The 27,027-nt window shown below is 33.8% G+C and overlaps 3 protein-coding genes across 3 annotated transcripts; 2 read left to right on the forward strand and 1 right to left on the reverse strand.

Annotated features, from left to right (window-relative positions):
- Nucleotides 1-493: 493 nt before the first annotated feature.
- On the forward strand, nucleotides 494-3,997 carry TRIADDRAFT_26003 (uncharacterized protein; the record flags this gene model as incomplete). Its single annotated transcript, XM_002112459.1, has 12 exons — nucleotides 494-1,286; nucleotides 1,386-1,459; nucleotides 1,584-1,690; nucleotides 1,848-1,975; nucleotides 2,119-2,161; nucleotides 2,268-2,337; nucleotides 2,472-2,580; nucleotides 2,790-2,836; nucleotides 3,101-3,141; nucleotides 3,277-3,385; nucleotides 3,447-3,597; nucleotides 3,708-3,997. The coding sequence occupies 12 exons, from the start codon at nucleotides 494-496 to the stop codon at nucleotides 3,995-3,997; spliced, it is 1,962 nt and encodes a 653-aa protein (XP_002112495.1).
- Nucleotides 3,998-4,624: 627 nt separating this feature from the next.
- On the reverse strand, nucleotides 4,625-7,763 carry TRIADDRAFT_56574 (uncharacterized protein; the record flags this gene model as incomplete). Its single annotated transcript, XM_002112901.1, has 6 exons — nucleotides 4,625-4,694; nucleotides 5,165-5,280; nucleotides 5,459-5,558; nucleotides 5,799-5,929; nucleotides 6,502-6,745; nucleotides 7,705-7,763. 6 exons carry the CDS (start codon nucleotides 7,761-7,763, stop codon nucleotides 4,625-4,627), a joined length of 720 nt encoding a protein of 239 aa, XP_002112937.1.
- Nucleotides 7,764-8,861: 1,098 nt separating this feature from the next.
- On the forward strand, nucleotides 8,862-25,280 carry TRIADDRAFT_56575 (uncharacterized protein; the record flags this gene model as incomplete). Its single annotated transcript, XM_002112460.1, has 51 exons — nucleotides 8,862-8,929; nucleotides 9,040-9,110; nucleotides 9,288-9,379; nucleotides 9,625-9,676; nucleotides 9,842-9,954; nucleotides 10,105-10,226; nucleotides 10,302-10,435; nucleotides 10,519-10,679; nucleotides 10,753-10,845; nucleotides 10,940-11,035; nucleotides 11,121-11,165; nucleotides 11,279-11,454; nucleotides 11,532-11,724; nucleotides 11,796-11,819; nucleotides 11,937-12,067; nucleotides 12,152-12,338; nucleotides 12,685-12,848; nucleotides 12,936-13,233; nucleotides 13,643-13,699; nucleotides 13,812-13,897; nucleotides 13,992-14,112; nucleotides 14,218-14,362; nucleotides 14,473-14,633; nucleotides 14,721-14,781; nucleotides 14,883-14,950; nucleotides 15,033-15,170; nucleotides 15,280-15,348; nucleotides 15,423-15,538; nucleotides 15,658-15,721; nucleotides 15,802-15,826; nucleotides 15,965-16,196; nucleotides 16,276-16,364; nucleotides 16,469-16,533; nucleotides 16,624-16,677; nucleotides 16,812-16,887; nucleotides 16,981-17,048; nucleotides 17,168-17,272; nucleotides 17,351-17,395; nucleotides 19,288-19,430; nucleotides 19,861-20,038; nucleotides 22,059-22,184; nucleotides 22,308-22,469; nucleotides 23,291-23,642; nucleotides 23,712-23,834; nucleotides 24,005-24,140; nucleotides 24,223-24,406; nucleotides 24,478-24,520; nucleotides 24,582-24,724; nucleotides 24,820-24,915; nucleotides 25,003-25,038; nucleotides 25,140-25,280. The coding sequence occupies 51 exons, from the start codon at nucleotides 8,862-8,864 to the stop codon at nucleotides 25,278-25,280; spliced, it is 5,928 nt and encodes a 1,975-aa protein (XP_002112496.1).
- Nucleotides 25,281-27,027: the final 1,747 nt, after the last annotated feature.

Raw genomic sequence — 27,027 nt, forward strand, 5'->3', positions numbered from 1 at the left:
TATTGTACTGTACCATTAATATTTGATGATTACAGTAAAGTACTGTACAGTGTACAGTACTGTACTGTACTGTACTGTACTGTACTGTACTGTACTGTACTGTCTTAACGTCAACTGTAATTCAAGTGACATGGAATATCTTCATGACGTCATGCAGCACCTGGATCTTGGACTGACAGAGTGACAGTACGGTCCTCAAATGCTTCGCTGGTAGAACAACTGTACCAGTACACGACAGACCCTGTATGAACTACGGTGGCTCACAAAGCCACCGTAATGAACTGTACAGTATACAGTACTGTAATCAGGTCTATACTGTACAGTACACAGCTCGATAGGTTACCATGGAACGGATCCAGACTCGTCCACACGGCGATCCATCATCAACATCAAATGCGAGATTCAACTTTGCAACACTGCAGCAAATGGAAATCATAATACTTCGAATCGACTAGCCTTTGATTCAAAGTATTCGTAATAAGTAGTCATCAAAATGGATTGCAATGTGCAAAACAATGAAAGGATAAAGTTAAACAAGGCACAGAAGAAAGCACTACGAAAACAGCAACGTGCCAAGCGAATCCTTGATCGACATAATGTTTTGAATGAGTTTAAAGTCAGTGATCAACCTTCTAGGCATTTACTCATCAGCAATGGAGGATTGGGTTGTGGTATAACTCGAACAATCTTAACATCGGTGTTTGGCCGATATGGACAAATTACTAATATCATCATGTTACCTGATAAACCGTTCTCTGTCTTGTCTTATCAAACAGTAACCGATGCAAAGCAAGCATATGATAATATCCATGCCATTGAATTGATCGCCTTTTGTGATACCGATGTCAAGTACTTGGTAAAATCGGGTATTAAGGCGTTTATTCTCAATTACTTGGAAGATTATTTTTGCGAAACCAATAAAGACTCTAACTTAGGCTATCCTGAAGGATTGTTATTAATTCAAAATTATGTCAGTGAGCAAGAAGAAGATGAATTATTGCAAAGTATAGGTTGGTACACCAATCACGGTCAAGCTTCTCATGATACTCATCCGTGTCAAACCGTGCAATCCGATCGGGAATCAATGCAGCGACGCCTTAAGCATCGTCATGTAAAACACTATGGCTACGAATTTCGATATGATACAAATACAGTGGATAAAGATAAACCCTTACATGCCACAATACCAAGTAAATGTAGATATATCTGTCAACGTATGACAGACGACGGTTATATCCAACATCAACCTGATCAACTAACAGTGAATGAATACATGCCTGGCCAAGGTATTTGCCAATAGCGATACTGTAGTTGTTTCGTTAAGTGGACAGCTGATAATAATAATATAATATACAATGATACAATAAATTTATGTATGTGCTGAGCAGGGATACCCCCTCATATTGATACTCATTCTGCGTTCCAAGACCAGATCGTTTCACTATCGCTGCTGTCTCAGGTACCCATAATTAGGATATGTTCTAATTATTCTTCATAACCATATTATTTTACTTCCATTCACCAATTGACCATATTAGTAGAGTAGCCACTGACGTCCTCAATGATTACTGCAAAAATATTAGATTGTGATGGACTTTCGGCATCCGGATGGAACTCGAATATCGATTAATTTGCCTAGACGCAGCCTATTGGTGATGTCAGGCGAATGTAGGTACTTATGGAGCCATGGGTAAGAAGAATTCCTTTGTTCATTTGATGATAGAAAGAGCCTTGCATCACATACTATTTCATACGATAATTCTACAAATTTCTCAAGCCTAAGCTGAAAATCAATAGGACACGTTCATGTAACATAATGCTGTTTGCTATTGGAAATATTGATTTAGAATTACACCTCGAAAATATGATGTGGTTTGTGATGACAATGACAACAATAGCAACATAACATTATTGGAGAGATCCCGAAGGGTTTCGTTTACTTTTCGAAAAATTAGACATTCTCCTTGTAATTGTAGTAAGTAATGGGCTATTCGCTCTATTCTATATTTCGACCTTTGATCTGTAGGGTTGTTAAGTATCTTCGAGAGTTATAAGTATAGTTTTTATTGGTACGTTATTTTCCAATATAATACTAACTTTGGACGTCAATTACGATAGAGTATCCTAATTCGTGTGACACACAGCTAAATCTCCTTTCAAAGTAAGTATAATACAATTTTAATTTTCATTCATTGCAATTTCAACTTATAAGAGGAGAAACTGTCTTTTTATGAATTGATTGATTCATTGTAATACCTACCGGGTAGAGCTGAAGTAAATTGCAATCCATGTACTGATAAAGAAGCCGCAAGCTTAGAACGTGAATATGTATATAATGTCAGTACAATCAATAATAATTCGAGGGGTTTATTAATAGGCATGATTGTTATACGCAACTTTTGTATTAGGCAGTGAATAATAAGTATTAGAGGTTAATCCGGATAATTATATTTAAAAATATATTCTTATAGATATATGACAATATTGCGGATCATTTTAGCGGGACTCGACATTCCCCTTGGCCAGTGATTGCCAACTTTCTTACTAGTCTACCTGAAGGATCTATGGTATTAGATATCGGTAATGTTATATAACTTTGAAGCAATTCTGTCAATTTGTTGTATTAGGCAGGAACAATACAATTATTATATATATAATATAGTAATTATTTGTGTCGGATCCGATCTGGTACTATCAAGCCACTGCATAGGAATGCGTATAGTGTGGCTAATGGAAAACAGTAAATCCAAGAGTAATAACAATTTTTGTTCTTTAACCCTTTTTCTTAGGTTGTGGTAATGGTAAATACATGAATGTCAACAAATCTTTGTATATGGTGAGTACAATATATTAAAATGAATTCAGTAAACTGTATAGCAACTACAGGAAAATAGTGTATAAATATTCTATGTTTTTTACTATTATACAAGTGTGTAGTAATATACTACTAGAAGTTGTGTTGTGTAGGTCAAGGTTTACAATCAACAGACCGATAATTTATAGTAGATATTAATTGAATATAAATTGAAGTTTAAAAATTGGAGTAATTAATCGTACATGAACTTTGACACTATCGAATTAATACTACTTATAATATTAGGTTGGATGCGATCGCAGTAGCGGCCTAGTATCTATTTGCGGGTAATATTATTAGTCTTTCCGTAAAAAGCCTTGAAAAATTTTTATTTTTTGAATTTTCCTACAAATGTAATGTAAATTAGTGTGATCTGTATACTATAGATTACTTTACTTATATCTCTCTTAAAATTAATTTAGGGAAAGAGGTTTTGAGGTCATCCTTTGTGATATTTTGAATTTGCCCTTTCAGTCTCAGGCATTTGATGCTTGCATTTGTATAGCCGTCATTCACCATTTATCAACAACGGTAAGAGAAGGATTAAGTATCTCCCTCAAATTGGATTACCAATACTCTATCTTCTCTTTAGAAAAGAAGAATTGAAGCATTAAAAGAATGTATTAGAATATTAAGACGCGATGGTGTAGCGTTAGTATATGTGTGGGCTTTGGAGCAAGATCAGAGAAATATTGATAAAGAAAAAATGAAACATAATACTTCTGCTAATTTATCGACGGACGGTAAGTACTTTTTATTTTAGAGTAGATCAATTTCTTATAGTAATCCATTCATGAGGATAATTTATGTATAAAATCAATGATTAAATCTTCGCTATTTATATCAATTTAAGGGGTATTGACTAATCGAGAAGCAGATACCGGCGTGCGTAAGTTCAAGCTTAGACATTTCGAAAAACAAGACCTTTTAGTGCCGTGGCATTATAACAATCGTCATAATAAGAAATTTGAAAATGTGGCAAATAATTCAGCTTCAAATCAAACTCTCTATCATCGTTACTATCACGTCTTTATGGAATCTGAATTGATATCGATGTGCAAGGCAATAAATAATGTTACTATTCGTGAGAGCTTTTATGATCGTGGAAACTGGTGTGTGATCTTGAACAAAATTTCTGATTAAAAAAGCATATACGTGATTTTCTGTCAATGATAATTAATATACGAAATTACCTTTAATTGTAAAAGAGCTAAAGCAGGCTTAAATTTTGATCTCGTAGGTTACAAAAAATTGTGCATATTACGTTGTAGTAACACTGACATATCTATACACTACTTGTATGATATTAATATTGAGCGATGTTGTTGTTCTGGCCTCATGCTATAAGTGTTACTGCATGACTATCCGTCTTGGAAAACGTCAAAAAATTTATTACAGTGGAAATTAAGATGCGAATCTAGAATCATGAACGAGTGAAGGTTTTATTTTTCTTCGTAATAATTTTAGATGTGAACTATTTATTGTGAGCAATACCGATCTGTAATTATAAAGGAATAATAGCCTGTAACTTATTATTGCTATTGCTAATTTTCTATTGCAACTTGGTATTCTTATTTTGAAGTAGATAGCAATACAGACGTTCCAAATTCCATCTATGTTGTGTTACGTCAGTAAGAAAGTGTTTACTTTGACCAGAATTTATAGTACGCTATTTTTAAATGTACCAGCATTTGCTCGGACATGAATTGATCAGAGATATAAAAACTTTATTACTAGTCAGCTTTGGTTGCTGTATATATACACATCTTATTATACATTGCATCCATTAAGTTGATAAGAATCATAATAAAATTGATCATTCCTTATAGGTACTAGAAAGCTGCAATAGCGTAGATTTGATATAATACTAAGGCAAGATTGCATATACACAAAGGAAGCATGACGAACACGTAATAATGCAAGCATGCTGATACCATAGAACAGATTATAGTTATCTTCGAATATAGAAGAGTTTTACCCCAGGCACCGAAATTTCTTTAGAACTGAGATCCTAGCTTGTTCACGTTAATTGATTAGTTTTGTAGAAGCAATAAAACAGCGAAGTTCTGCCAATCCCTTTCTTCGTTTCGCGCTGAAGAGATATAAATACAGTAATTTGAGTGTTAACTGTCTAATCTGATAAAATATATTTTCAAGGAATTACTAATGATTTTCGACCATCATTTGTATGATCAAATAAAATAATGGTAGAAATCGCAGATTATGTTAACAACAGTGCTCACAATTTGAGAGAGCAACTGTTATCTCTAGATATGGATACCTTTGTCACAATACGGACAGTCTATTTACCTGACAGGGAAAACTTGAGGTAAGCAGCAGTTTGTTTTATGAACAATCTCATAGACATCACTTAATAGCCTTAACATATTTCCTCTAGTAACACAGTCCACCTTCGTTAAAACGATCTGCAATAAAAATCCATTAATGGAGAGAAAATTGCGCGTTCAGCGAATCTGCCCCTATTATGGTATATTCTAACAGTAATCCAGTATAGGGGGCCTTCACAATATTTCAACATCACTATAACTTAAGCCTCAGTAGTAAATACTAACTGTTTTAATGACAATTTAAATGTCAGCTTACTTGATAGGACAAGCCATAATCTTCCATGACTGCTAAAGCTTCCAGGTCGTTACTTTTGAAGCCATGACGTGAATCAATTAGTAAGCAAGAATTACGGAGTCTATGGTAAATCACCAGAAGCAAAAAATAGAAAATCAGAAGTTGGAGCAAGTATTTAAATGTACACTAATACGCTAGATAGATTTGATAACTGCAGTAAGGCTATATACTGTAGGAGTAAGTGGTTGAGATGCAATATAGGAATGGTAAATTATCATTCTAAACACAGCATCGAAGTTAACGAGGATGCATTCTTGGATGGCAGTAATATTATAAGATCTTTACGTAATTGAAAGCTTACCTAGTACGGTTTACTGTGTAACGTTGTACTAGCTCTTCAAAATACTTAGGGCTTCTATAACCATAACCAGGCGTGTCAACCAGGAATAGCTTGTTGGCAATGCTGTAAAAATTAAGTAATCTTGTGTGTCCCTAAAAGTAAACGAACAAAAGGTTAGGTTGGAGAGAGCCTTTAAACCTCCGGTTCAAAGTTAGCGTATCTTACTGGTTTCTTGGAGGTTCTAGCGAACCTGTTGCCTCCACATGCTATCGCATTGATTAACGTGGATTTACCAGCATTACTACGTCCAATAAAGGCAATCTAATCCTCATTCATAGATTAATGACAATGCAAACATTATGAACCAGCTTAATACTCGTTATTTTGCATAAGCAATAATTAATTATCGAGCAATTACTTGAGATTAGATAGGAGTTTACATCAGATGTATCTTACAATTTAATGCCAGCTAGTTCGCATAATAAAGCGATAAAGTGGAGCATACTAGCTGCAGCTACAGTATACTGAATACATGTACTGCAAATATGAGTATCATCTTACGCAGTAGACGAATACTAAACTACAACTGTAAGTGCGTATACTCTCATACATTATACCTAACGTTAGTTTTCAGCTTACCTCTGGTAGTGCATAAGGCAACTAAGCTACAATTGTAAGTGCGTATAGTCTTGTACATTATACCAAAGGCTAGCTTTCAACTTACCTCTGGTAGTGTATACGGCAATCTATCCAATTGTTCGAATTCCATAACAGAAGTAACGAATTTATTATTTCCTTTTGTAAATAAGTTTTGTGCTTTAGTTAGTTCTTTTTGATTTGGCTCAAAGATAATAGGATAGCCCTCTAATAGATACGAATAAGAGTGCTTTGGATTAACATCTCTTTCACGAAAAGCATAGGACGAAGACCAACGGTATATCCATGGCAGATGTAATCGACGATCTAATCTATTGTTTAGATGATTTAGTTTATTAATAGTACTAGAAAAGGTTGATATTATCCTTTTAGTATTTCTAAAACTAAAGGGGGAGATGTAGATTGGCATACTCAGACATAACATTTCAATAGGATGATGGCAATTTTAATGTTTATTGGCAGGCTACTTTCCCTTTACTGACGGGCTGATCAATTATGCTCGTATAGGCAATAGTATACTGTACATAACTCGTATCAAGCTGTTGTCCACGAGCTGTATGAACTCTTACGCAAAGATCTAATTATAATCCTTCCGCCTTTCTTTCTGTGGCCTGCCGACATTTTAGGTCAATCCAGTATCCCATCAACAATCATGTCTCTGAATAATTGCATATGTTGTAGCTGGACAACTAAATGGAACTACAGTAGATATTTTTAGTAGTCCATGGTTATATAATTGAGTTATGGAAAAATCACGAAATGGTGATTAAATCGTATAAATTTATGACTTGATTATGTCATTGTACAGTGAAAAACGCAGCTTTGATTGATATAACTAATGAATGAAATTCGCGTAATACTCCTTTATTGACAGTGAAAAATTCTCGTAACTCGAAAAACATTTCTTGTCAGTCAAATTACATATTAACTAAATTGTGGATTATACTAGACATTATGGTAAATATCTTGGATATCATTTTGACCCAGCCACTTTTACAAATTAATGTTACTGTATATTAATTCGTCTTCTCCCATCACTTCTGGGATTGACTTGGAACATATCGAGATATATGCGCTGAAAAGGCTTATTACATGATGCGTTGCATGCACCAAATGATACATTAGAATAAGTGGCTAATTGGCATTGGAATGTAGAGAATGCATATAGATAAAATCATATTGTGTTGTTCTGACAAGATAGGCCTTACAAGTAAAAGTATATATGGAAACGTAACCACCTTGATACTTAGTTGTATTCGCACAGACGTACATGCAATAAGCATTCAATAAAGGAATTCCTACGCTATAATTTACTGCTAACGCGGTCATACTATTACAGTAGTATTGATCAATATATAAGTAGTAAAAATATACAAGTTACCGATGGCTAGAGACCTTTGCACTTTCCATTTGTATTACTGGTACTAGATCGATGTTACATCTAGATTACATTTATGCTTGATACTTGATACTGCCTTCATGTTAGTATTTTTCTGTTCTTTTTATGGCTATATCGAGTCAGACTGAATTTATTTTACTATTAGTAACAATCACTGTAAAATTTTGCAAATTACGGTAAGCCAATGGAATTATTCATTTGGGCTGCTGTAAATTAAATTTTTAATTTCCCTATATTTGCAGATTCGTTATCGACATGTATAGTACTCGTCGTGTAGATTGGCTAGCTCCCTTCCTAAGCATTTATCTTACTGTCGGTGTTTGTCTATCAGACGAAAATTCCGTGAATAATTATAAGTTTAGGACAGGTTTAAGTTTATATTCATTACAGTTTCTGAGAAGCAATTATAGTTTAAAGTAGCACATGTTTTGTTCTCCACGGTATTTTAGTTAACCATAATTCACAATATATAAAGCACTATAAGTTTACAAAACAATATCATGAACTAAAAGAACTTGTACAGTACCGCTATGATTTGGAATATCATTGCAGATTTGATAATATATTTCTGAACGTTGCACTTTAATAATAAAGAATCAGTAAGAGAAAGAAAAAGCAAAATCAGGCACGAGAGGGATTCGAACCCTCGATCTTCGGTTTACGAGACCGACGCCTTACCACTTGGCCACCGCGCCCCAGCAGAAGTACATAGTCAATTTTACGTATTTAACTAATACAATTGCAATTCGTGGCACTTTGCTATATAAAGAATCAATCAGAGTATAGCAGTACCAGTAGTTGTATAGAACCGAAAGTACTGAACAGAACACCGAAAACTGTGCTGTGATGACATCAATACTGTACTCTGTATACTGTACCGTACTGTATTGTACTGTTAGTACGATTTAGCAGGGTGATCGCAGAACAGGACTCATGGCTAGGTCAGAGTCTTTATCTTGTTAGAAGTCTCTGACCAGGTTTCACCGTAAGTAGCGCTTGAAGCATTTTGCGCACGCGTAAACTTCAAGATGGCTTCAGCAGGGTTATGGCCGTTGGAACAGTTGGAAAGTTTGCAAAAAAAAGGCCTCGAAGAGATGTTAATATTAATTTATTTGTATATTTATTATTGCTAAATGAAAAATAAGAATATTATAGCTAAATTTTTATGGTACTAAGGTTGTTACCTCATTATTTATTAATAAATAGTCTCGCTGAAGTCCACCAGTGTCAATCACCAAGTGATGATTTCGCGAGTGCAACTTCTCCAGGTGGAAAAGGTGATAAACGCTATTAAGATATGCTTTTACAATTATACATATAAATTCAAGCGTGTATTTTATACGTTTCACTACAGTCGATTATAGTAATACCTTTATTTTGATATTGAGCTCTATTATCACATGTGCTAACTGTTAACCAGTTAACATTTATATGGAAATCTATCATTTATGTAGACCTGAAATTGCTGCTGTATCATCTCTGTATCCTGGCCGTGCAGCAAAAAATCAACCAAGAAACAATTATTAGTTACTTTAAGGAGATACAGGTTCATAATAAATGATACCCCAACGTATACATTTCTAAAATTTTGATGGATTAAGCTAGTAATACGTAAGAGCTTAAAAATACCAGTATATACGAGCATACAGCCTACTTGGTATTGACGATTGCATGATGTTCATAGCTTGAATTAATTGTAGAGTAAAGTGTGTGTATTTTAGTATGATGCTGAATATTGAAATACATTAGCAACTAGACTTGTTATTTGATGAAATTGCTTGTTTTTACTAGAAAATTCGTCCCGATTTGAAAACCAAGTTAGCTGATGTGCTGTTCTTACTTGGTAGGTATTAAGCTTTTGATAGCTCGTATCCTTTCAATTTACTTTAGCATAGCTGAGGAGTGATTTAACCTTCTATCAGACTTGTAGTAGGGATTATTATAAGTATGTTAACTGACCTGACAATAATCACTTATAATATACTTATATAACATGATCATTTACTAGATCTGGAAACGGATGATAGGGAAATTAATAAAGAGAGTAATAAAGATTCCAATAGCGTAGAAGAGCTACAATCTTCTCGCCAACAATTCATAATATTTGCACGTTCATGTGTGGTAAGTAACCTAAACAGTCGTAATAAATAGGGAGTCATTGATTATGAATGTGATATTAGTATTCGATGTAATAAAAGAGAATAAACAATTCGTAAAATTCTAATTACAATTATTAAACATTAATTAAAGTCTGCTTGCCATTAATTGCAGGATATTATTGGGGAAGCGGTATTAAAGCAAAGATTGGAATTTGAAACATTAGAGTCGTTAGGTTTAATTACCTCTAGTAAAGCTTTTACTCAAAAATACGTCAAAATCAAGACGAAACTATTGTGAGTCTTTAATTAACTCCTTTACTGTTCTAACTGTGATGATTAACATACTGTACTCCTTTTGCATATTTTTAGTTATAAACAACAAAAATTTAATTTATTACGCGAAGAGAGTGAAGGCTATGCAAAATTAATCGTAGAATTGAATAAGGATATTAATGAAGCTAGCGATGCCCAAAAAGTGTTAGGAGTAATCAATTCTTTGATAGGTACAATATCTGATTATCTCATAATGTTATTAATTTGACATCCCCCGCGAATTAACGTTAAATTTTTTGACGTCTTATCACAGCGGAATTCGATTTAGATCCCAATCGCGTGATTGATTTTATATTGAATGCTTTCGAATTTCGACCACAACAGCCAAAGTTTTTTGTACAATTGATTAAATCGTATAACTGTGAATCGTCTACTTTATGTAGCACCCTTGGATTTAAGTTCAATTGCTTAAAGGTATTTACTAATAAATTGTTATGTTAAATTTCCAGAAGTTGGGTTGATTACTATCTTTTACTATTATTTATAGAAGGACTCTGGGTCAATTTCTAAGAATCTCTATTTCATAGCTGCAATTTTGATTCAAGAAGGACTGATTGCTGTAGAAGACCTATATCCACATGTTAGTTTAACATTCAAGTGAATGATTTACTTATTGAGTACTCTCGATACTGATAAGAAAATATTTTATGTCTTTGCCTTTGTTTATCATAAAGCTTGCGCCCGCTAATGACGAATTCGAAAAGGATTATAAACAAATGCTTGTCCAGGCGCGAAGTAACGCAAAGAAAGTTAATGTTGTGAATCCTAGTGTAAGGATAGTTTATTCCAACATTCTTAATGATTCTTACGTTTATACGATTGTATATATTTTAATTTTATGTTTTGATCATAAAGGATAAAGGCACAAGTATTGAACCCGAGATGACTAAAGATATCGAAGTTAGTTATGTAGAAGAATACACAAGCGCTGTACCTTTCAATTTTATCTAATGTAATATAATGCAACCTTCAGTATATTGATTCTTTTACACTTACAATATATATTTAATTAGGAGACTTTAAAAAATCAGAAGATTGGACTTTGTTTTGCCTTGCTGTCGCTATATGATTGGTCGCATTCTCGGTTTATCTTTAATCAGCTGCCTATGTACTCTGTAGCATCACATCAGTTAATTGCGGTTGCACTATGCAAAATTTTACATACCACTATAGACCCTATTTACAAGAAGTAAATGACGTCGATTGCTATTAATAATAACTCTGAAATGCATTGCAGATAAATAAATAGCATTTTACAATATTTAGGTTTGCGCCAAAGGCTGCTAACAGTCAGCTTTATTCACAAATAAAGAAGAATGGTGGCCCAGCTCGATGTGACAGTTTTACTGACTTAATGAATGATGTCCTTCCTATATGCTGTCACCTAGGGCCTTATATCTATGTCGACCAGATATTAATTATCAAACTAATTCGAATTGGCAAAGGCTATTTACTGGAGGTAAATGTTAACACTTAACTAAAATTCTTTATTCGCCTTTGCTAGTACTAATTTTTGCCTTACTTGCACAGTTTGCGTCATCGAACAATCAGAAGGTTAGAAACTTTATTGCTCATTTTAAAATTTACTGATTCAAATGTGAATATTTTCTGTTGAGATTAGGATTCAACACATTTAGGTGATCTTTTTAACAAATCCTGTTCATAATTTAGGATGCTCTGTGGGGTATGATGCTAGACCTGCTCAATGATTGTTTAATTCCATCTTTGTCTTTAACCGAGTGCAATGCCAGCTTGGGTGAAGAGTTATGGGATATGATCAAGATTTATCCGTATACCACTAGGTAGTATGTTAGCCATTGTGATCATTTGGTATGTTTTCCTGTCATTAATTGTTCTTGATTTGTAATCTGAAATTTTACTTCAAGGTACCACCTTTATTATCATTGGAAGGCCATAAGCTATAATAATCATAAAGATTTGCTTAAAGCTAAAACAAAAACGTTGGATAGTGCACGTTATATTATGAAGCGAATAACCAAAGAAAATGTTAAACCATCCGGCAGGCAACTCGGAAAACTAAGTCATAGTAATCCAGGAATTTTATTCGATTACGTATGTTTTTGATCGAAGGATTTTATGAATATTTAGAAATTTTCTTGCAATTTTATCATTTTGGTAAATGTACATATTGTTTTCTTTTCGAATTCTGTTATCCACTGAAGTTGCTTTCCCAAGTTCAGAAGTTTGACAATTTTATTGGGCCAGTAATTGACTCACTGAAATATCTGACATCACTTGCATATGATGTGTTAGCTCGTATCCAAAAACTTATTGATTTAGCGAATACTGATAGTATTATTACAAAATTACTTTCTTAATATGATGAAATTGCTACTTTTTACAACAAATTACGAGAAATTTAGTTCTTAACTTTAAGTTAAAAGACTGCATAATTGAGGCTCTGTCTAGCGCTAGTAAACAGCGATCAAAGCACGAAGAGTCTACTACATCAGAGTGGTTGCAAAGTTTAGCTACTTTTTGTGGGTTGGCATTCAAAAAGTATACTCCTGAAGTTACTGGATTATTACAATACATTACCAATCAGTTGAAAAATGAAAAAAGGTAATATTACACGTATATCTAAACTAGTGTCTAATATTCAGATTCGCTAAGTTTATGCAGTAACGATTATATTTGGCTATCAATTAGTTATGATTTACCAGTATTGCAAGAAATGATTACGAAAATGTCGGGTATAGAAATATCCGTAGAAATAACGCAAGATCAATTAGAGGCTCAATTCGGGGGTGATACTTTAGTTGCGGAAGGTAGCTTCTTTACCAATATTCGAAACGTCAAGAAATCATCCCAGCGTCTTCGCGATGCACTTCTTACTGAAAATTTAGCTGTACCACTTTGCTTGCTGTTGGGACAGCAAAGAGAGAAAATTATATTCGATAGTAGTAATGATATTCACATCAAGCTTATTGGGAAGTTATATGATCAGGTAAGTAGCTTGAATGAATATTTAGTTTACGATTCCTAATTAGGTGTATATTAAGCTTTGAACTCGTGAGTGATTTGAGTTTTTATAATCTTAGTGCCAGGATGCATTAATTCAATTTGGATGGTTTCTGGCTAATCAACTTCATATTGAAGATTATCGAAAACACCTTCCACCAATTAATATACTGCAACGAGAATATTGTATGAAACCGGATATAGCGTTTTTCTTCTCTCGGCCTATGTTTCATTACGCCATTCAGGTCTAGTTTAAATCTATTCTTCATTGTGGAAACATAATGTAACCATTTAGAGTTCTTAGATTTATGATTTTAAATAATCTTATGCATGAACAGCGTGTGTACCCGATATGTTATAGCTCATTTTGATGTCTTTGTTACATTTTCATTTAGTTGAAGTACGAAAAGCTCAATGAAAAGGGCAATGACAAAGAGCGGAACGTTGAAGCGGTTGGTATCTTAGAATTTTAAATCCTTTATTATCATTAATGGGAAGACTATCTGCCGGTAATTGTGTTGAATAACAACCCAATTTATTTATATATGTATGTTATATAAATAGTATATAAAAGCAAGTGAGTCTTACATGGGAGAACTAATCGAAAGTGCTAATAGTATGTTGCCTGCATCAACTTGGAATGACATTAGGTTGGCTTTCTTCTGTAAAATTGATGCGATTTGTAACGAATATTGTTGATCTAAAATTTTAATTTAATGTTACCGTATTCTGCTGATTAATTAGCATTCAGCTATATGTTACCTTCTGGTCATTGTCTATGTATGACATATATACACCTACTGCGCGTTATGAATCAGAGATTAATAAACTCACTCTGGCTATTAATTCGATCGATGTGGAAAATGTGAGTGTTTAATATCATTAATACTTGGCTAAATGCAAAGCGAAATAATCAACTTGTGGTCAGAATTTTGGACATCATTAACTTATAGATATTTATTCTTCAAAGATTGCTCCTAGTAAACGAAAGAAAGAAAAAGAAAGACTGACGAATTTAATGGAGAAGCTCAGAACAGAAGAAAAGAAGCAAAAAGAGCACACCGAACGTGTAAAAGTGCGTCTAAGCCGTGAAAAGGATACGTGGTTTCCGTTGAGTAAGATTATATAGATATTGATTATCAATTGAATTTATTAGTTTAATTTAGAATATAGTAGCCTTTGACTGATATGCAAGTACAATTTGGAATATTTAATTAATTTTAAGGAACATCAAAGAAAGATTTGCGCGTTCTTTGCTTCCTACAAACATGCATATTCCCACGTGGATGCTTTTCTGAAGCTGATGCTGTTTATTGTGCAAAATTTATTTTTCTCGTCCACAGTCTTAAATCTCCGAATTTTTCTACGCTACTGTTATTTGATAAAGTAAGATATTGATCACTTACATGGAATGTATCGTTTACGTAAGCAACAGTGGATCACTAAACTAACAACTACTGTATATCCGTATAGCTATTTTCAGATATCTCTTATATCGTATCATGCTTAACAGAAAATGAAGCGCATCATTATGGTATTGACGTTCCGTTAACTGATGATTTTGCTTATTTTCGTTGTGTTATATATTTATATGATATTAACAGTTTACAAATTATATTTATTTGTCTATGGCAGGCCGCTTTCTGTGTTGTATGCTAGAAACGATTGATAAATGGCATCGAAGTAAAGAAAAATATGATAAGGTATGTACAAAGCGGTTTAATTTGGACTAAGGATTCTTTACCCTAAAATCCCTGTTATCCATTTTTTTTTATGTGATGTTAGGAATGCAGTAATTACCCTGGATTTGCTACAATTATTCGTAAAAATGAAACTAGTCAATCGGATACAAATAAATCGAATCAGCTAGAATTCGAAGACTATCGACGTGTCTGTCGCAAATGGCATTACAAACTCACTCGGGTATGTCTATTTAAACTTCAGCTATATACTGTAGCGAGTGCAATAGTTATTCAGACTTTGTTATGAGCTTTATATTGACATGACTTTATTCTACGACATTTTCTTATAGGCATTTGCGTCATGTTTAGTTTCGGAAGAGTATATTCAAATAAGAAATGCTCTAATAATTATGACAAAGGTATTATCTTGGTTAATAGTGTAGCTATCAACCGATATAGTGAACTAATTTAAACAAATATTGAAATTTCATAGATTGTGCAGTACTTTCCTGTTATCGATAATCTTGGTAAAGCATTGAAAACTCGGCTAGACAAGCTTCAGAAGGATGAGAAAGATAAGAGGCCCGATCTATACGCTCTCGCTACTGGGTTAAATATGATACTTAAATTACTAATAACATAGTCATGAAGCCGATAATGTATTATTAATACGCTTACTAAAACAAAACTTACTTAATGACAGTATTTATCTGGGTATTTACTATTAGTTATGCTGGAAGATTTTTAAGTAAGGTGTCACAATTGATTCCGGAGGAAAAATTCTATGTCAAGGTTAGCTTTTATTCATATTGAAATGCCGCTTAAACTGGGTTAGACTTAATTAAATTGGGTATTATCTCGTTTGAATTTAGGAGGTGACTGTAAAGTCCCAAAGTAGTAAGTTTCATGTTTTTTTATATACGTTTAGTAAATCTACTGATTTGTCTAAACGTCATGAAATGTATGGAGAAATATTGTATATTAACCGTCACAGTGGTTGTTTTAGTGTAACGTTTATGCACTTCATTGGTATAGGTAAGTCAGCTTCATCAAGTAGCAGCAGCATTGAGATAGCGAAACCTAAGGCGTCTAATAAGCCATCGGAGCATCCTACTAGTGCGGATTCGAATGTCAATTCTACTAGCAACAACGATCAAACGTTAGTCAAAGCTGTTGCGACGGGATCTAAGAAGTTAAAGAAAGAAGCGACTAATCCCGACTTAGCAAGCAATAAGAAAGAGGCCTCTGTCTCAAAAAATTCATCAAGGTGATATGTCAAACATATTTTATTTAGATAAATAAATATTGGACTGTTGTTTCTTATATGTTAAAAATTTTAATAATAGTACATCATCGCAAGATAGCAAAAAATCAAAGGAGCATGTTAAACAATCTGATGGTCGAAAGTCTAAACAATCTTCGCCATTAACAGAAGGTGAAAGAGCAATATGTAGCATTGGACTACAAAATTTTTTATTTGAAAATAAAATCGAATATAGTGTTAATGGCGTTTATTGCTTTACAATCTATCCTATGCAGAAGTAAGTAAGAGACGTAAAGTACAAGAAGAGCCTAGTCCTGTGGAAGTTATTAAAAGAGAAAAGGTGTACTGTCGTGTGTTAAGTGCAAAATCGAAAGCGTTTAACCACTTTTCGATTGAATCGATTGGCTTAATGGTTATTGTCTTTATATAGCACGAGAAAGGAAAAGAAAAGGAAAAAGATAAGAGCAGAGTGGAAAGGAAACGGGTCTGTTTTATTTTATGCAATGCGTAGTAGCGGTGTTATATTGTTTTTATTGATGGTGCGCTGTATGACTCTGACTATACACTAAAAAACTTGGATAAAGGGTAACACGTAATCTGCATGAATTAATTTTGTAGGAACGACCACCGGATACGGAGATTGTCATTCAGAAAGAATCCAAGAGGCACCGTGATGAAGAAGCTACAGATAAAGGTGTGATACTAAAATCGATAGAATTCTCATCAAGAGCTTATTTAATACCAAATATTGTTCAGATATTTTATCAATCTACGTTTGTAATAATAGTATCTGGTACACCGAGTACGTCATCGAAAAGCCTCAGAAGTAATGTCGAAACCACAAAAGTGCACAAAGTACGCATGACTTGTACAGTAGTTATGTTTTTGCTTGCTAATTACACAAATCGTAATGTAGGGTATTTCCGTACTGATCAAGTGTCAAGTTAATACGTTATCGATTTTTTAATTTGAAGGAAAAAAGTAAAGGCGTAAAAAGTAGCCATAAAACTGATACAGCTAAAGCCAACATAAGAGGGTCACGGTCAAGCTCGCCGGCTAGTAACAGTAGCTCTAAAAGGGTAGGTTATAATTGAGATTTAAGGTATTATTACTCAAAATATGAGCTAGCCTTATGTACGCTTAATATTTCTTTACAGAAAGAAAAAGATAGCTATGAACGCGGACGATCACCTAGTCATAATGTGCGTCGAGAGCCTAGAGATGACCAAAAAAGTGGGAGAAAACAATATCTTTTTATTACGTTTGGGTTTTTAACTAACCCTTAGGATAAAATAAGTACTCGATATTATTTTTATTAGATAACAGGAAATGTCATTAACTTACTATTAACAAAAGCGGAAAAGCTGTAACGAAGTTTAATTTTTAAATTGGACAAAAATCAGCAATAATTCTTTAACAGTTTATAATCATAGTTATGCGTTTGGTAGAAAATAAGCCTGGTTCCGAACAATTAACTAATTTCAACGAGGTTGTAACTTATTAGATCATTTTTATTATAAAATCGTAACATCTTATTTAAATTTACTGCGATCTCAATTCGAACCACTTTTCGATTTTCAATGCTAGGTATTATAGTAGCAATTTTGTAAATTAAAGGAGTATAAATACTTACTGCTTGGTAGTAGTCAGAGAGTAAAGCAATTAAGTGTTGTGTTGTAGCATGAATATGCCTATTTAGTATAGCATAACTGCTTAATCAAGTTTTAGCCAAGTGATAACCCGTCAAATGATTATTTTCTATTTCAGGTTGGTCATATATGGGATCGCTGTCGGTAATGATTTATTTCTTGGTAGTTCTTATGAAGCTTTGTATCATTTGTAATTTATGATGTCATTGCCGTTGTGGATTTTAGACCTGATTAATTAACGACTATAGTTCACTACATTCATGGTGCTATAACGTCAACTGCAGTTGTTGTAATCAACAAATATTGTTCATACGTATGTTTCTATACCCTTGTCTTTACTATCACGCGTGCACGTAGATGCTTGCGTATGCGTTGGAATTATGTATTAATAGGCCTTTATCTGGTGCAGTTTGTAAAAAGTAGCTATTGCGGTTGATGATACAAGCAATAATTGCCTTTATTGAGATAGTTGGTATGCAGTCTTGCTGCCTTTGTATCTAGGAGGGCCCCCAATTTTTTTAAATAAAAAATGTGTACTTGCCTTGTAAAATTGAATAATTTGTTTAGCTATGAAACCTTAATCTGATATGATTGTAGTATTTATTATTAGATGGAGCAAATTGAAAATTGCACTGGTTTGTTCAGGAAAGTTGATTAATCATTATAATTGATTGGCGAAGTACTGTACATAGAAATGTGGTCATGGGAGTACGCGTCCAAGACGTAGGGGTGGGCCTACGTGCTAATTGTTGACTGGCTTTGCCTTAACGTTCATGTTATATAGTATTCAAGTAAACAGTAGTTAAGAGATAATAATAAGAGACTGAAGAAAAAGAGATGACCCTGTACTGTATGCATCGTCGCTATTCACTAACTAACCGTACACGTAGTAAAGGAAGACCAGGGAATAAGGTGGCCGCGGCTAAAATTCCGCATGGATATACATTACTTTGGATTCTACTGTAGTACAATATATAAGTGCACTATCTTGGGTAGATTGAAGTACTGTAAACGACTTTGTACTGACAGATTAAGCTATATTATAACGTAACGTAGACGGTATTAAAATTGCTACAGTACAGTGCCAAATTGGATTGAATTAGATTGTTAATTCTAGTTCAATATCAGACGTTATTCCTAGTAAAACGTTGGGTATATTATGTAATCTTGTATAACGATATTTGCATGGGTCACCGGAGGAAAACCTAGGTATTCTTCTACATGCTTCCGTCCAGTATTATGCGATATCGCATGATACGGAATTGGCTAAGCATGGCTTTTTTTAGCATTGTCCATTCTGGTCGGGCCTAGTGTACAAAGTTGTAGTCAGTCTTAAGCAAGGAATGTCCATGGGAATCTCTCAAACTCTCAAGATTTGCCCTGACGGCAACTTTCACCATGCTTAATTAATTAATAATAATATATATAATTTATTTAATATACAGGTATTCTGTTTTCTCGCTGCCGACTCGATAACTGGATATTATGAGATTTTCCGATTTCGACAGATAGACAGACAGATGTCATCGATCGCGGGCAGTACACTTAATCCACTAATCCAGTACAAAAGCAAATACAGTACAGTACAGTACGTACAGTGAGCTTTGCACGGTGAGCGTTGGTACTGTACTGTAGCGTATTCGTCGTGACTCAGCTGAATACAGTACAGTACAAGTACTGCTAGACTACAGTACAGTACTGTACTGTAGAGACCGTTAGGGTCTCCAGGCTACAGTCTATCTGTACAGTACTGTACTGTAACTGTACTGTACTGTCAACGCATTCATCAAGCTGAGTTTGAATTTTAGGCAGAAACAAGAGGAGAAGCCAAGGCAATTTGTTTGGGATTAAATTGATTAAATCGGAGCGGTACAACTTCATTTTGAGCGGATAGATCGTTTTAGGTTATCCTACCATGACCTATTTCAATTTTAGTTACGTTGAACGTATTGCTCTAGATTGATAGCTTAATGATGAAGTAGATGCAATCTATTTTGATATTTTGGACCAATCGACAGCCAACAAGAAATGGACGAATCGGAAAGGCAACGAGATATTTGTAATTCTTATATGTCGACGTTAACTGAGTTAACGAATAATTCCAAACCCGTGATTAATGTGTTAACGATCTTGGCGGATGAAAATAAGGAATTTGCTACTCATATTGTACGAATTTTGGAAGGAAGATTGCGAGAAGTAAGTTGTAGGATTGTATAGACGCTAGTTGCTCTTCCTTGATATGCTAGAGGATACTGCAGTTAAGCGAAAATACTGTACTCATCTCTATTGTATAGGTTACTGTATTAGTATTATGCGTACGTTGAGTTTGAAAGTAACGTCGGCTTCTTGTTGAAATTTTCAATGAAATGGATAGTATGCATGCAAGAATGGTTGATTGATATTACTACATATAGAAGGCCTAAGGTCATCTATCCAAGCTTTTCTTACGATACATAGAGAGACTACCTACTCAATATATGTATCTTGGATTACATTAGCCTTGTTCACTAGACTCAAGTTACATTTTGACCCAGATGACGATGGCCTACATGGAACTAAAACGACGTCCATCGGCTTTCCTTGCAATAGGAGTCTTTTGAGCTATTTGGGACTACGTGCGCTTACAACAGTAGCATTTTTCTTTACACAAACCAACCCATCGCTTAATTATACCTCCATATTATCTGAATGGATTGTTCTTTTATCCATTTTTAATATCCTAGTAGTCATATACATTTTTGAATTCATTTCCGAAATGTCTATCGACGCGTTATTGCCATTTGTCTATGAGAAAAAATGGCAACGAATTCATGATACAAATGCTTCATACAATATTGTACTGTAGAAAATGATATTTTACTGTTGTACCAAGCTGTGCCGTAAACTCTAGTCTAACTGTTGATACTGCAGCCAAAGACGCTTTATGCTGTCACTGTAGGGCTAACACCATCATTTTTGTCACCTGCTCAACACTACTTCAATGTGATTTTAATTAATTCAATTCATATAATTACTTAGCCCTTGTTCTCATTGGAGAAGTCCTTGTTGATATTCCCCATCTCTTACCCAATGGTACTATCAAGGAATACACACGCACAAGTTGGCAGAATAGTAGCTCTTGCCACTGTCCACCATGACCTAGGCAGTGTTAATTTTGATGAATATTCAATTCTTCCTTACAGTTATTGAACAGCAATGATTCACTGCTATCAAGACGCTTAAACAAGGCTTCACTTTTTACCCGCCATTTTAAACCTATCCCTACAAGTTGGATTGCGGCCAGTGTGCAGTGTGCGTTCAAACGCATACTGTACTGTATAGTACTGTACACTGACTACAGTACTAAACCTGTAGTGTATAGTAAACTACTTGAATACACATGTTATTATGCGAAAGGCGAAGTTGCGCCATTAGTAGAAATAGAAGGCAAAATTCCAATCGACTGCTCTACCAGTCTTATTAAAATGAAGACAGTAATATAATAATAATATGCACTACGATGGTACTTTTAAATCTCACAATTGGAGGATCAAAAGTGAAATGAAATGGGCATGATCCGCTTATTTTCTGATAGTCCATAACGAGGCAGATCTTCCTAGATTATAAAGTCTTGGTTGTTCCATGACATATGTATGCACTCTATGCCATGTTAATCGGAAAAAGTGACATGATCGTAGCATACGGTTATGCGTATATTCATAGCTGCCACTCGTATACTATTGTTAGTCATGGCGTCCATTTTTACTTCAGAGTCAAATTAAGGCCACACTCTTCCATAAGTCGGAAACCATTCTCTACTGCCACAAGGGCTATTGTGACCATACAAGTAAACAATACTGTACAGGAATAGGATTGAATAGCGCGTTGGTCTAAGGGCATTAGGGTTGGCCAATTTCAGGTTTTGACCGTATAACTTACACAAAATACAAGATAGGCTAGGATATCACAGCGGCTAACGATACCTAAGTCATACTCTGATGCACAAGTTTCTTTTTACAATGATCGGCAATATTGTTTATAGTAGTCAATGCTGTATTGACAAGTCGAAATGTAGTAGTAAAGTTTTGATCAAGTAGCGTTGGAGAATGTGAATCTAGTTTAAAAATGGAATAGGTACAGCATTTTGCTACCATAAAATGACTCATCTCTTCCAATTGGTAAACTAATCTATTTGCAATAACTTAAACATCATCTTTGGTTTATAACCGCTTTTTAGGTCAACATCGAGATGAAACTTCCTGTACTTTATTTGATCGATTCTATTGTAAAAAATATTGGTGGACAGTATCGCGAACTTTTCACTCAAAATTTAGTATCCAATTTTTTCCATGTCTTCAACCAGGTACTATGGTGATAATCATTGATTTAATTTCATTTTAGTCAATGAGTACTTCATTGTCGAGGATTCTATAACAGAAACTTTCAGTAACACCTAATCATTGCATTTTATTACATATGTGTATAGGCTAATGATAAAGTTAAGCATAGCTTATGCAAATTAAGAAATACTTGGGAAGGCGTATTCCCACCTAAGAAATTAAAAGCTTTAGACAATAAAATGCGTGAACCTGATCGCAAATCGCCTTCTCCACCTAAAAATATTCACGTTAATCCGCGATTTATAGAGGTAATTAGCGTTTGCTTTACCTTCAATCTATTTCCCTATACGTTTATTACTGTTACTACTTGTTTATTGCATGTATTTGACACTTGAAATTTTATATGGTTATTATTACATATATAGTTATATATCTTGTACCTCCCGTTACAGTACTTAGCTGATTTTTTTATACATGGTGTTAAAAAGATTGTATATCAGATTAGAAAAAAATTTTGGATAATATTTTAAGGGTATTCAACTCAGAATGTAATTCAATAGAACTATTATTTTCTTTGTAGCAAATGCTAACTCGCTATGTATTATGCAGATAAGAGTAATAGTGTATGAGAGTAGGAGTCATTTGTATATCCTATTATCGATATTACTCCTATAGTAGCTTATACTTTGTAATTCCTGTAGTTTCTGTAGTTCTTAAAGTAAAACCTGAACTTGGAGTTACTTAAAATCTTAAAAATAGTACGTTGCGTATACAATATATATATAATCCATAAATAGCTTTATTATTTATACTCTACCAGTCGGTGTTAGTTTAGTTTAATGTTGTTTAACTTAGATCCTCTTTCGGAGTATTAATTCTAATCTTAGATGAGAATATACAGTACAATGCATTGTTGTATTTTCCTACATGGATCAGAATAAGTAATCGTGACAATCTCAAGGTGCAATTCTTTCTCCAATGTCACCTTTAGAGAGAGTATATCTTTTCGGTATATATTTTTTCTCGCACTGAATGAGTTAATTAAAAATAAAGCGCTTTAGAACTACTGAATTTTGAGAAGAGATGGTTACTAGCCTTATTGAACCCTTATATAACTATTTAAATCTAGTACCGCCATCCTGCTCCTCGGTCGGAATTTAGACCTAGACCTTACAATGATTTTCGAATGGATCGTCCCATGTATGATGCGGAAGATGGGCATAGACACCCTCGAGATGTCTACGGACCTCCTCACGAATTTATGGGACGGCCACGAGGATTGATTGATGATTGGAGACCACCGGGTCCTCAACATCCTGAGATATTTCGTCCACCCCGTCCAGTTATGGACTGGCCTGAGCAAAGACCTCGCTTTAACTCTGGTCCTCCACGCCCCTACAAGGCTCCTCGTAAACGTAAAGAGGAAGACCCTAGGATTGATCCTCACAGTAGAGAAAAACGTGGCAGGCATCGTGCTACAGGTAGTTTTAAGATGAAACTGATAGTTAAAACTGTAATTAACATCCTGTACTTCACTATTTGCAAATTAGTATCAACGGAAATACCCAAGGTTGTAAAGCCAACCGAATCCCTAAAGCGCAATAAAAATCAACAAAAGAAATTAGCTCATAATACATCAACTCAACAATCGAAAGTAGGAACTATCAATAAAGGTATTATTTTCTTTCTTGAAAGATAATAGTATAATTGATTATACATTTATTATAGGACTTGGCGTGTTATTGATTTTAGTGTGGCTAGATGTATCAATAGTAGAATACGATAAATATAATACGAAAGCTGTTTTTACGTCAAATCTACCAAAATATTTTCATCGATATAGACAAGGATGAAGCCCAAGATATCCAGAGCCTTCTGCAAAATTTAATAAAAAATGGAATATTACCAAGTGGCGAAAGTCCAAGCCCTATATCTAACGTTATTCCTCAGTTATCTTTAAAGGAAGAAGATTTAAAAAAGTGATGAGTATTAACAGTTGTGATATTGGTTTAAGTTAATTATTTCTTTTATATCTTAAATGTTCCTTTTTTGTTTAATTAGAAATTACGTAGGCGTAATAGAAAAATTATATAAGAAAAAGCAGTGTTCTATGTGTGGAGATAGATTTAGTAGCGATGGTGCTAGGAGTGATTATAGCAATCATTTAGATTGGCACTTTCGATATAATAGTCGAAGGAATGATTCTAAAAGAAATCGATCAAGACCATGGTATTTCTTACTAGAAGTGAGTCGTTGAGAATTTTGCATAATCTAATTTGTTTATTGAATGTAATAACGCTGTAAAATTACTCACAGGATTGGACTACATGTGAGGATTTAGACGATCCTGATAAGGGAGGTATGATGATGAAATTTCATATTTTAACTGATATTTCTTAAAATTGGTATTTATTACTAAGAATCTGCCGCTTTGCGCAATCGAAATTGGATTTTTAACGTAGCATTTAGTAAACTTTTTGAAGATGCAAAAATGAATGAATCAAGCGATGAAAAGATTTTAGAATCACTTCAGTGTAATTTAATACCGAACAGTGAGGATCAGGTTTGTATGTAGATCAGTGTTAGATGTGATAGTATTCGATATAGTAAAACGAAGGTAATATCGCTTCATTTTTTACTGACTGTATTTTACGATAGGTTTGTGCTCTTTGTCACGAAGCATTTACTGACAAATTCTGGGAAGAGAACGACGAGGAGTGGCATTTTAGAAATGCGAAACTGGTTGATGGAAAGGTATGATTAAGTAGTGGATCTATTTAGTCCTTCGTAATATACATGACCAACTATAATATAATGCTATATATATATATTTTTACTTAGGCTTATCATGCATCTTGTTACGATGACGCAATCGGAGTAAGTCGAGTAATTAATTTTGGATATACCTTATGGTCTAACTTAAGTGAGATTTTTCGACTTCAAACTCTCTAATAAATGCTTTAAAAATTTTTCTATAGAATCCCTTGCTTGATGTTGATAGTAATAGTATTACAAAGAAGTTAAATGAAGATACTAATGCGGATGATATTTATGATGACAAAACACAATGTAAAGAAGGAAATAAAACGGGTTCTTTAGAACAAACTGAGCAAACCTGATATCACCGATTGTACCGAAAAGCGTGATAGTAAGACTAGAAATTTTTAAATTATATATGCTGTGGTGCGGTCGTAATCTAATGAGCTTGTGCGAAGAGGTAGTTATAAACTGAGAATTGAATGCCAAATTTATCCCGTTTGGACGTGTTTGCCTAGTTGACACCATCAGCAACTGATATATTAGAAATATAAGGCAACATAATCCTATTACAGTATGAAAAAAGGATTTAAAGTATTATTTCTATTTTTCTATCGTGACTGTTAGTCACTAGTGCAATTCATCAGTTGCTTATATGTAAATGTGGTAAGATATTTCAATTTCTAGTTCCATCATATCAAAGATAATAATACAGTGATAATGTATATGAAAGTGAATGATAACGTTATTCCTGTGCAAAAATCCCTTAAACTTCGTGCAGATCGTTTGAGATTATGTGTCTTACTCGTACTGTAAAAACTGCAAAAGGTCGTCTTCTTAAATAAAAGCAAGCAACAGATGAACTTAGGTTCAATTAATTATTTTAATATTCTTATGTTGTGATCCTTATGGTCTTTGTGTTCTCCTAATTATATTGATCATTTATTAGTTACGAAGCACAGTACATGCATAATGAGGTATGCAACGCATGGTTTTTCGTAACAACAATTATAATACGATTTCCAGATATACATCTTGATTTGTTATTTTGTAGGCATTTGTTATTTAATTTGTGATAGCTTAAAGGGAATAGAGAAGATAAAATTATATGATTATTTTAATTACTACCAATAGCAACGATATTATTACTGATAGCGCGATTATAATACACCTACGATTAGTTTAGGTATGAATTGTATTGGCAATGTAACTCAATTAACAGTAAAAAATAAAATCGAAATATCTCATATCATCGGGTGTTATCTGTTATTGATTTTTGACATCAAATTCTTGATTTATACAACATGCTTTTTTGTAAAACCTCTATAGCAATTTTCTTTGGAGTACTGCTGAGTAGAAACTGAAACTGTTTCAATTCGATTTATTTGTGCCATACTATGTATGTAAATCGTAAACCATGGTAACACTAAGCGTAAATAAGTTTAGGGATAATAAAAACAGTAATGCGCATAAAGCAAAAGTTGTATACTTACTACAAAAGACAAAGTTTTACCGATTGCAACGCGTTAACATATACGTTATATCACAGTAAACGACTGAACCATAAAGACTTGATCAAATAAAATAGTAATAAATGCAATCAGTAGTTTACAACTACAGTAGTACAGTATCTTACAGATTTAAGGTATGCGAATATCTTGGGTGAATTAAATTTCCAACTCTGTGTACCATGATCGATGTAATGCATGCCATATGTATATAGCAATAATAATGTATAATTTCGTAATCACTTTCATTAATGCAAAAGTATCGTATTTAACCAGTTAGCCTTATCAGGTTGCTGCTATAATTTAAAGTTGTGAAATGATTTCAGTTTACAATTTGAGTACTTTGGTTGAAATGATTTCAGTTTACGATTTGAGTACTTTGGTAGTACTGCCCAATGTACTACACTATCTGTCTATAATATGACACAAGTACATAATACCTGTAACAATATAATACAGGTGATACTAATTTAATTAATTAGAGCACGATAAGTACTGTAAACCGCATAAGCACAAGATCTTGCTCAGGTTGAGGCTTAATTCAATCACAATACTGAAGAATAGTACATGTAGATTATTCCTTGTGATAGATAAGGTGTAT

The sequence above is a fragment of the Trichoplax adhaerens genome, genomic scaffold (assembly GCF_000150275.1).
Source record: "Trichoplax adhaerens TRIADscaffold_5 genomic scaffold, whole genome shotgun sequence".
In the NCBI taxonomy this organism is placed as follows: Eukaryota; Metazoa; Placozoa; class Uniplacotomia; order Trichoplacea; family Trichoplacidae; genus Trichoplax; species Trichoplax adhaerens.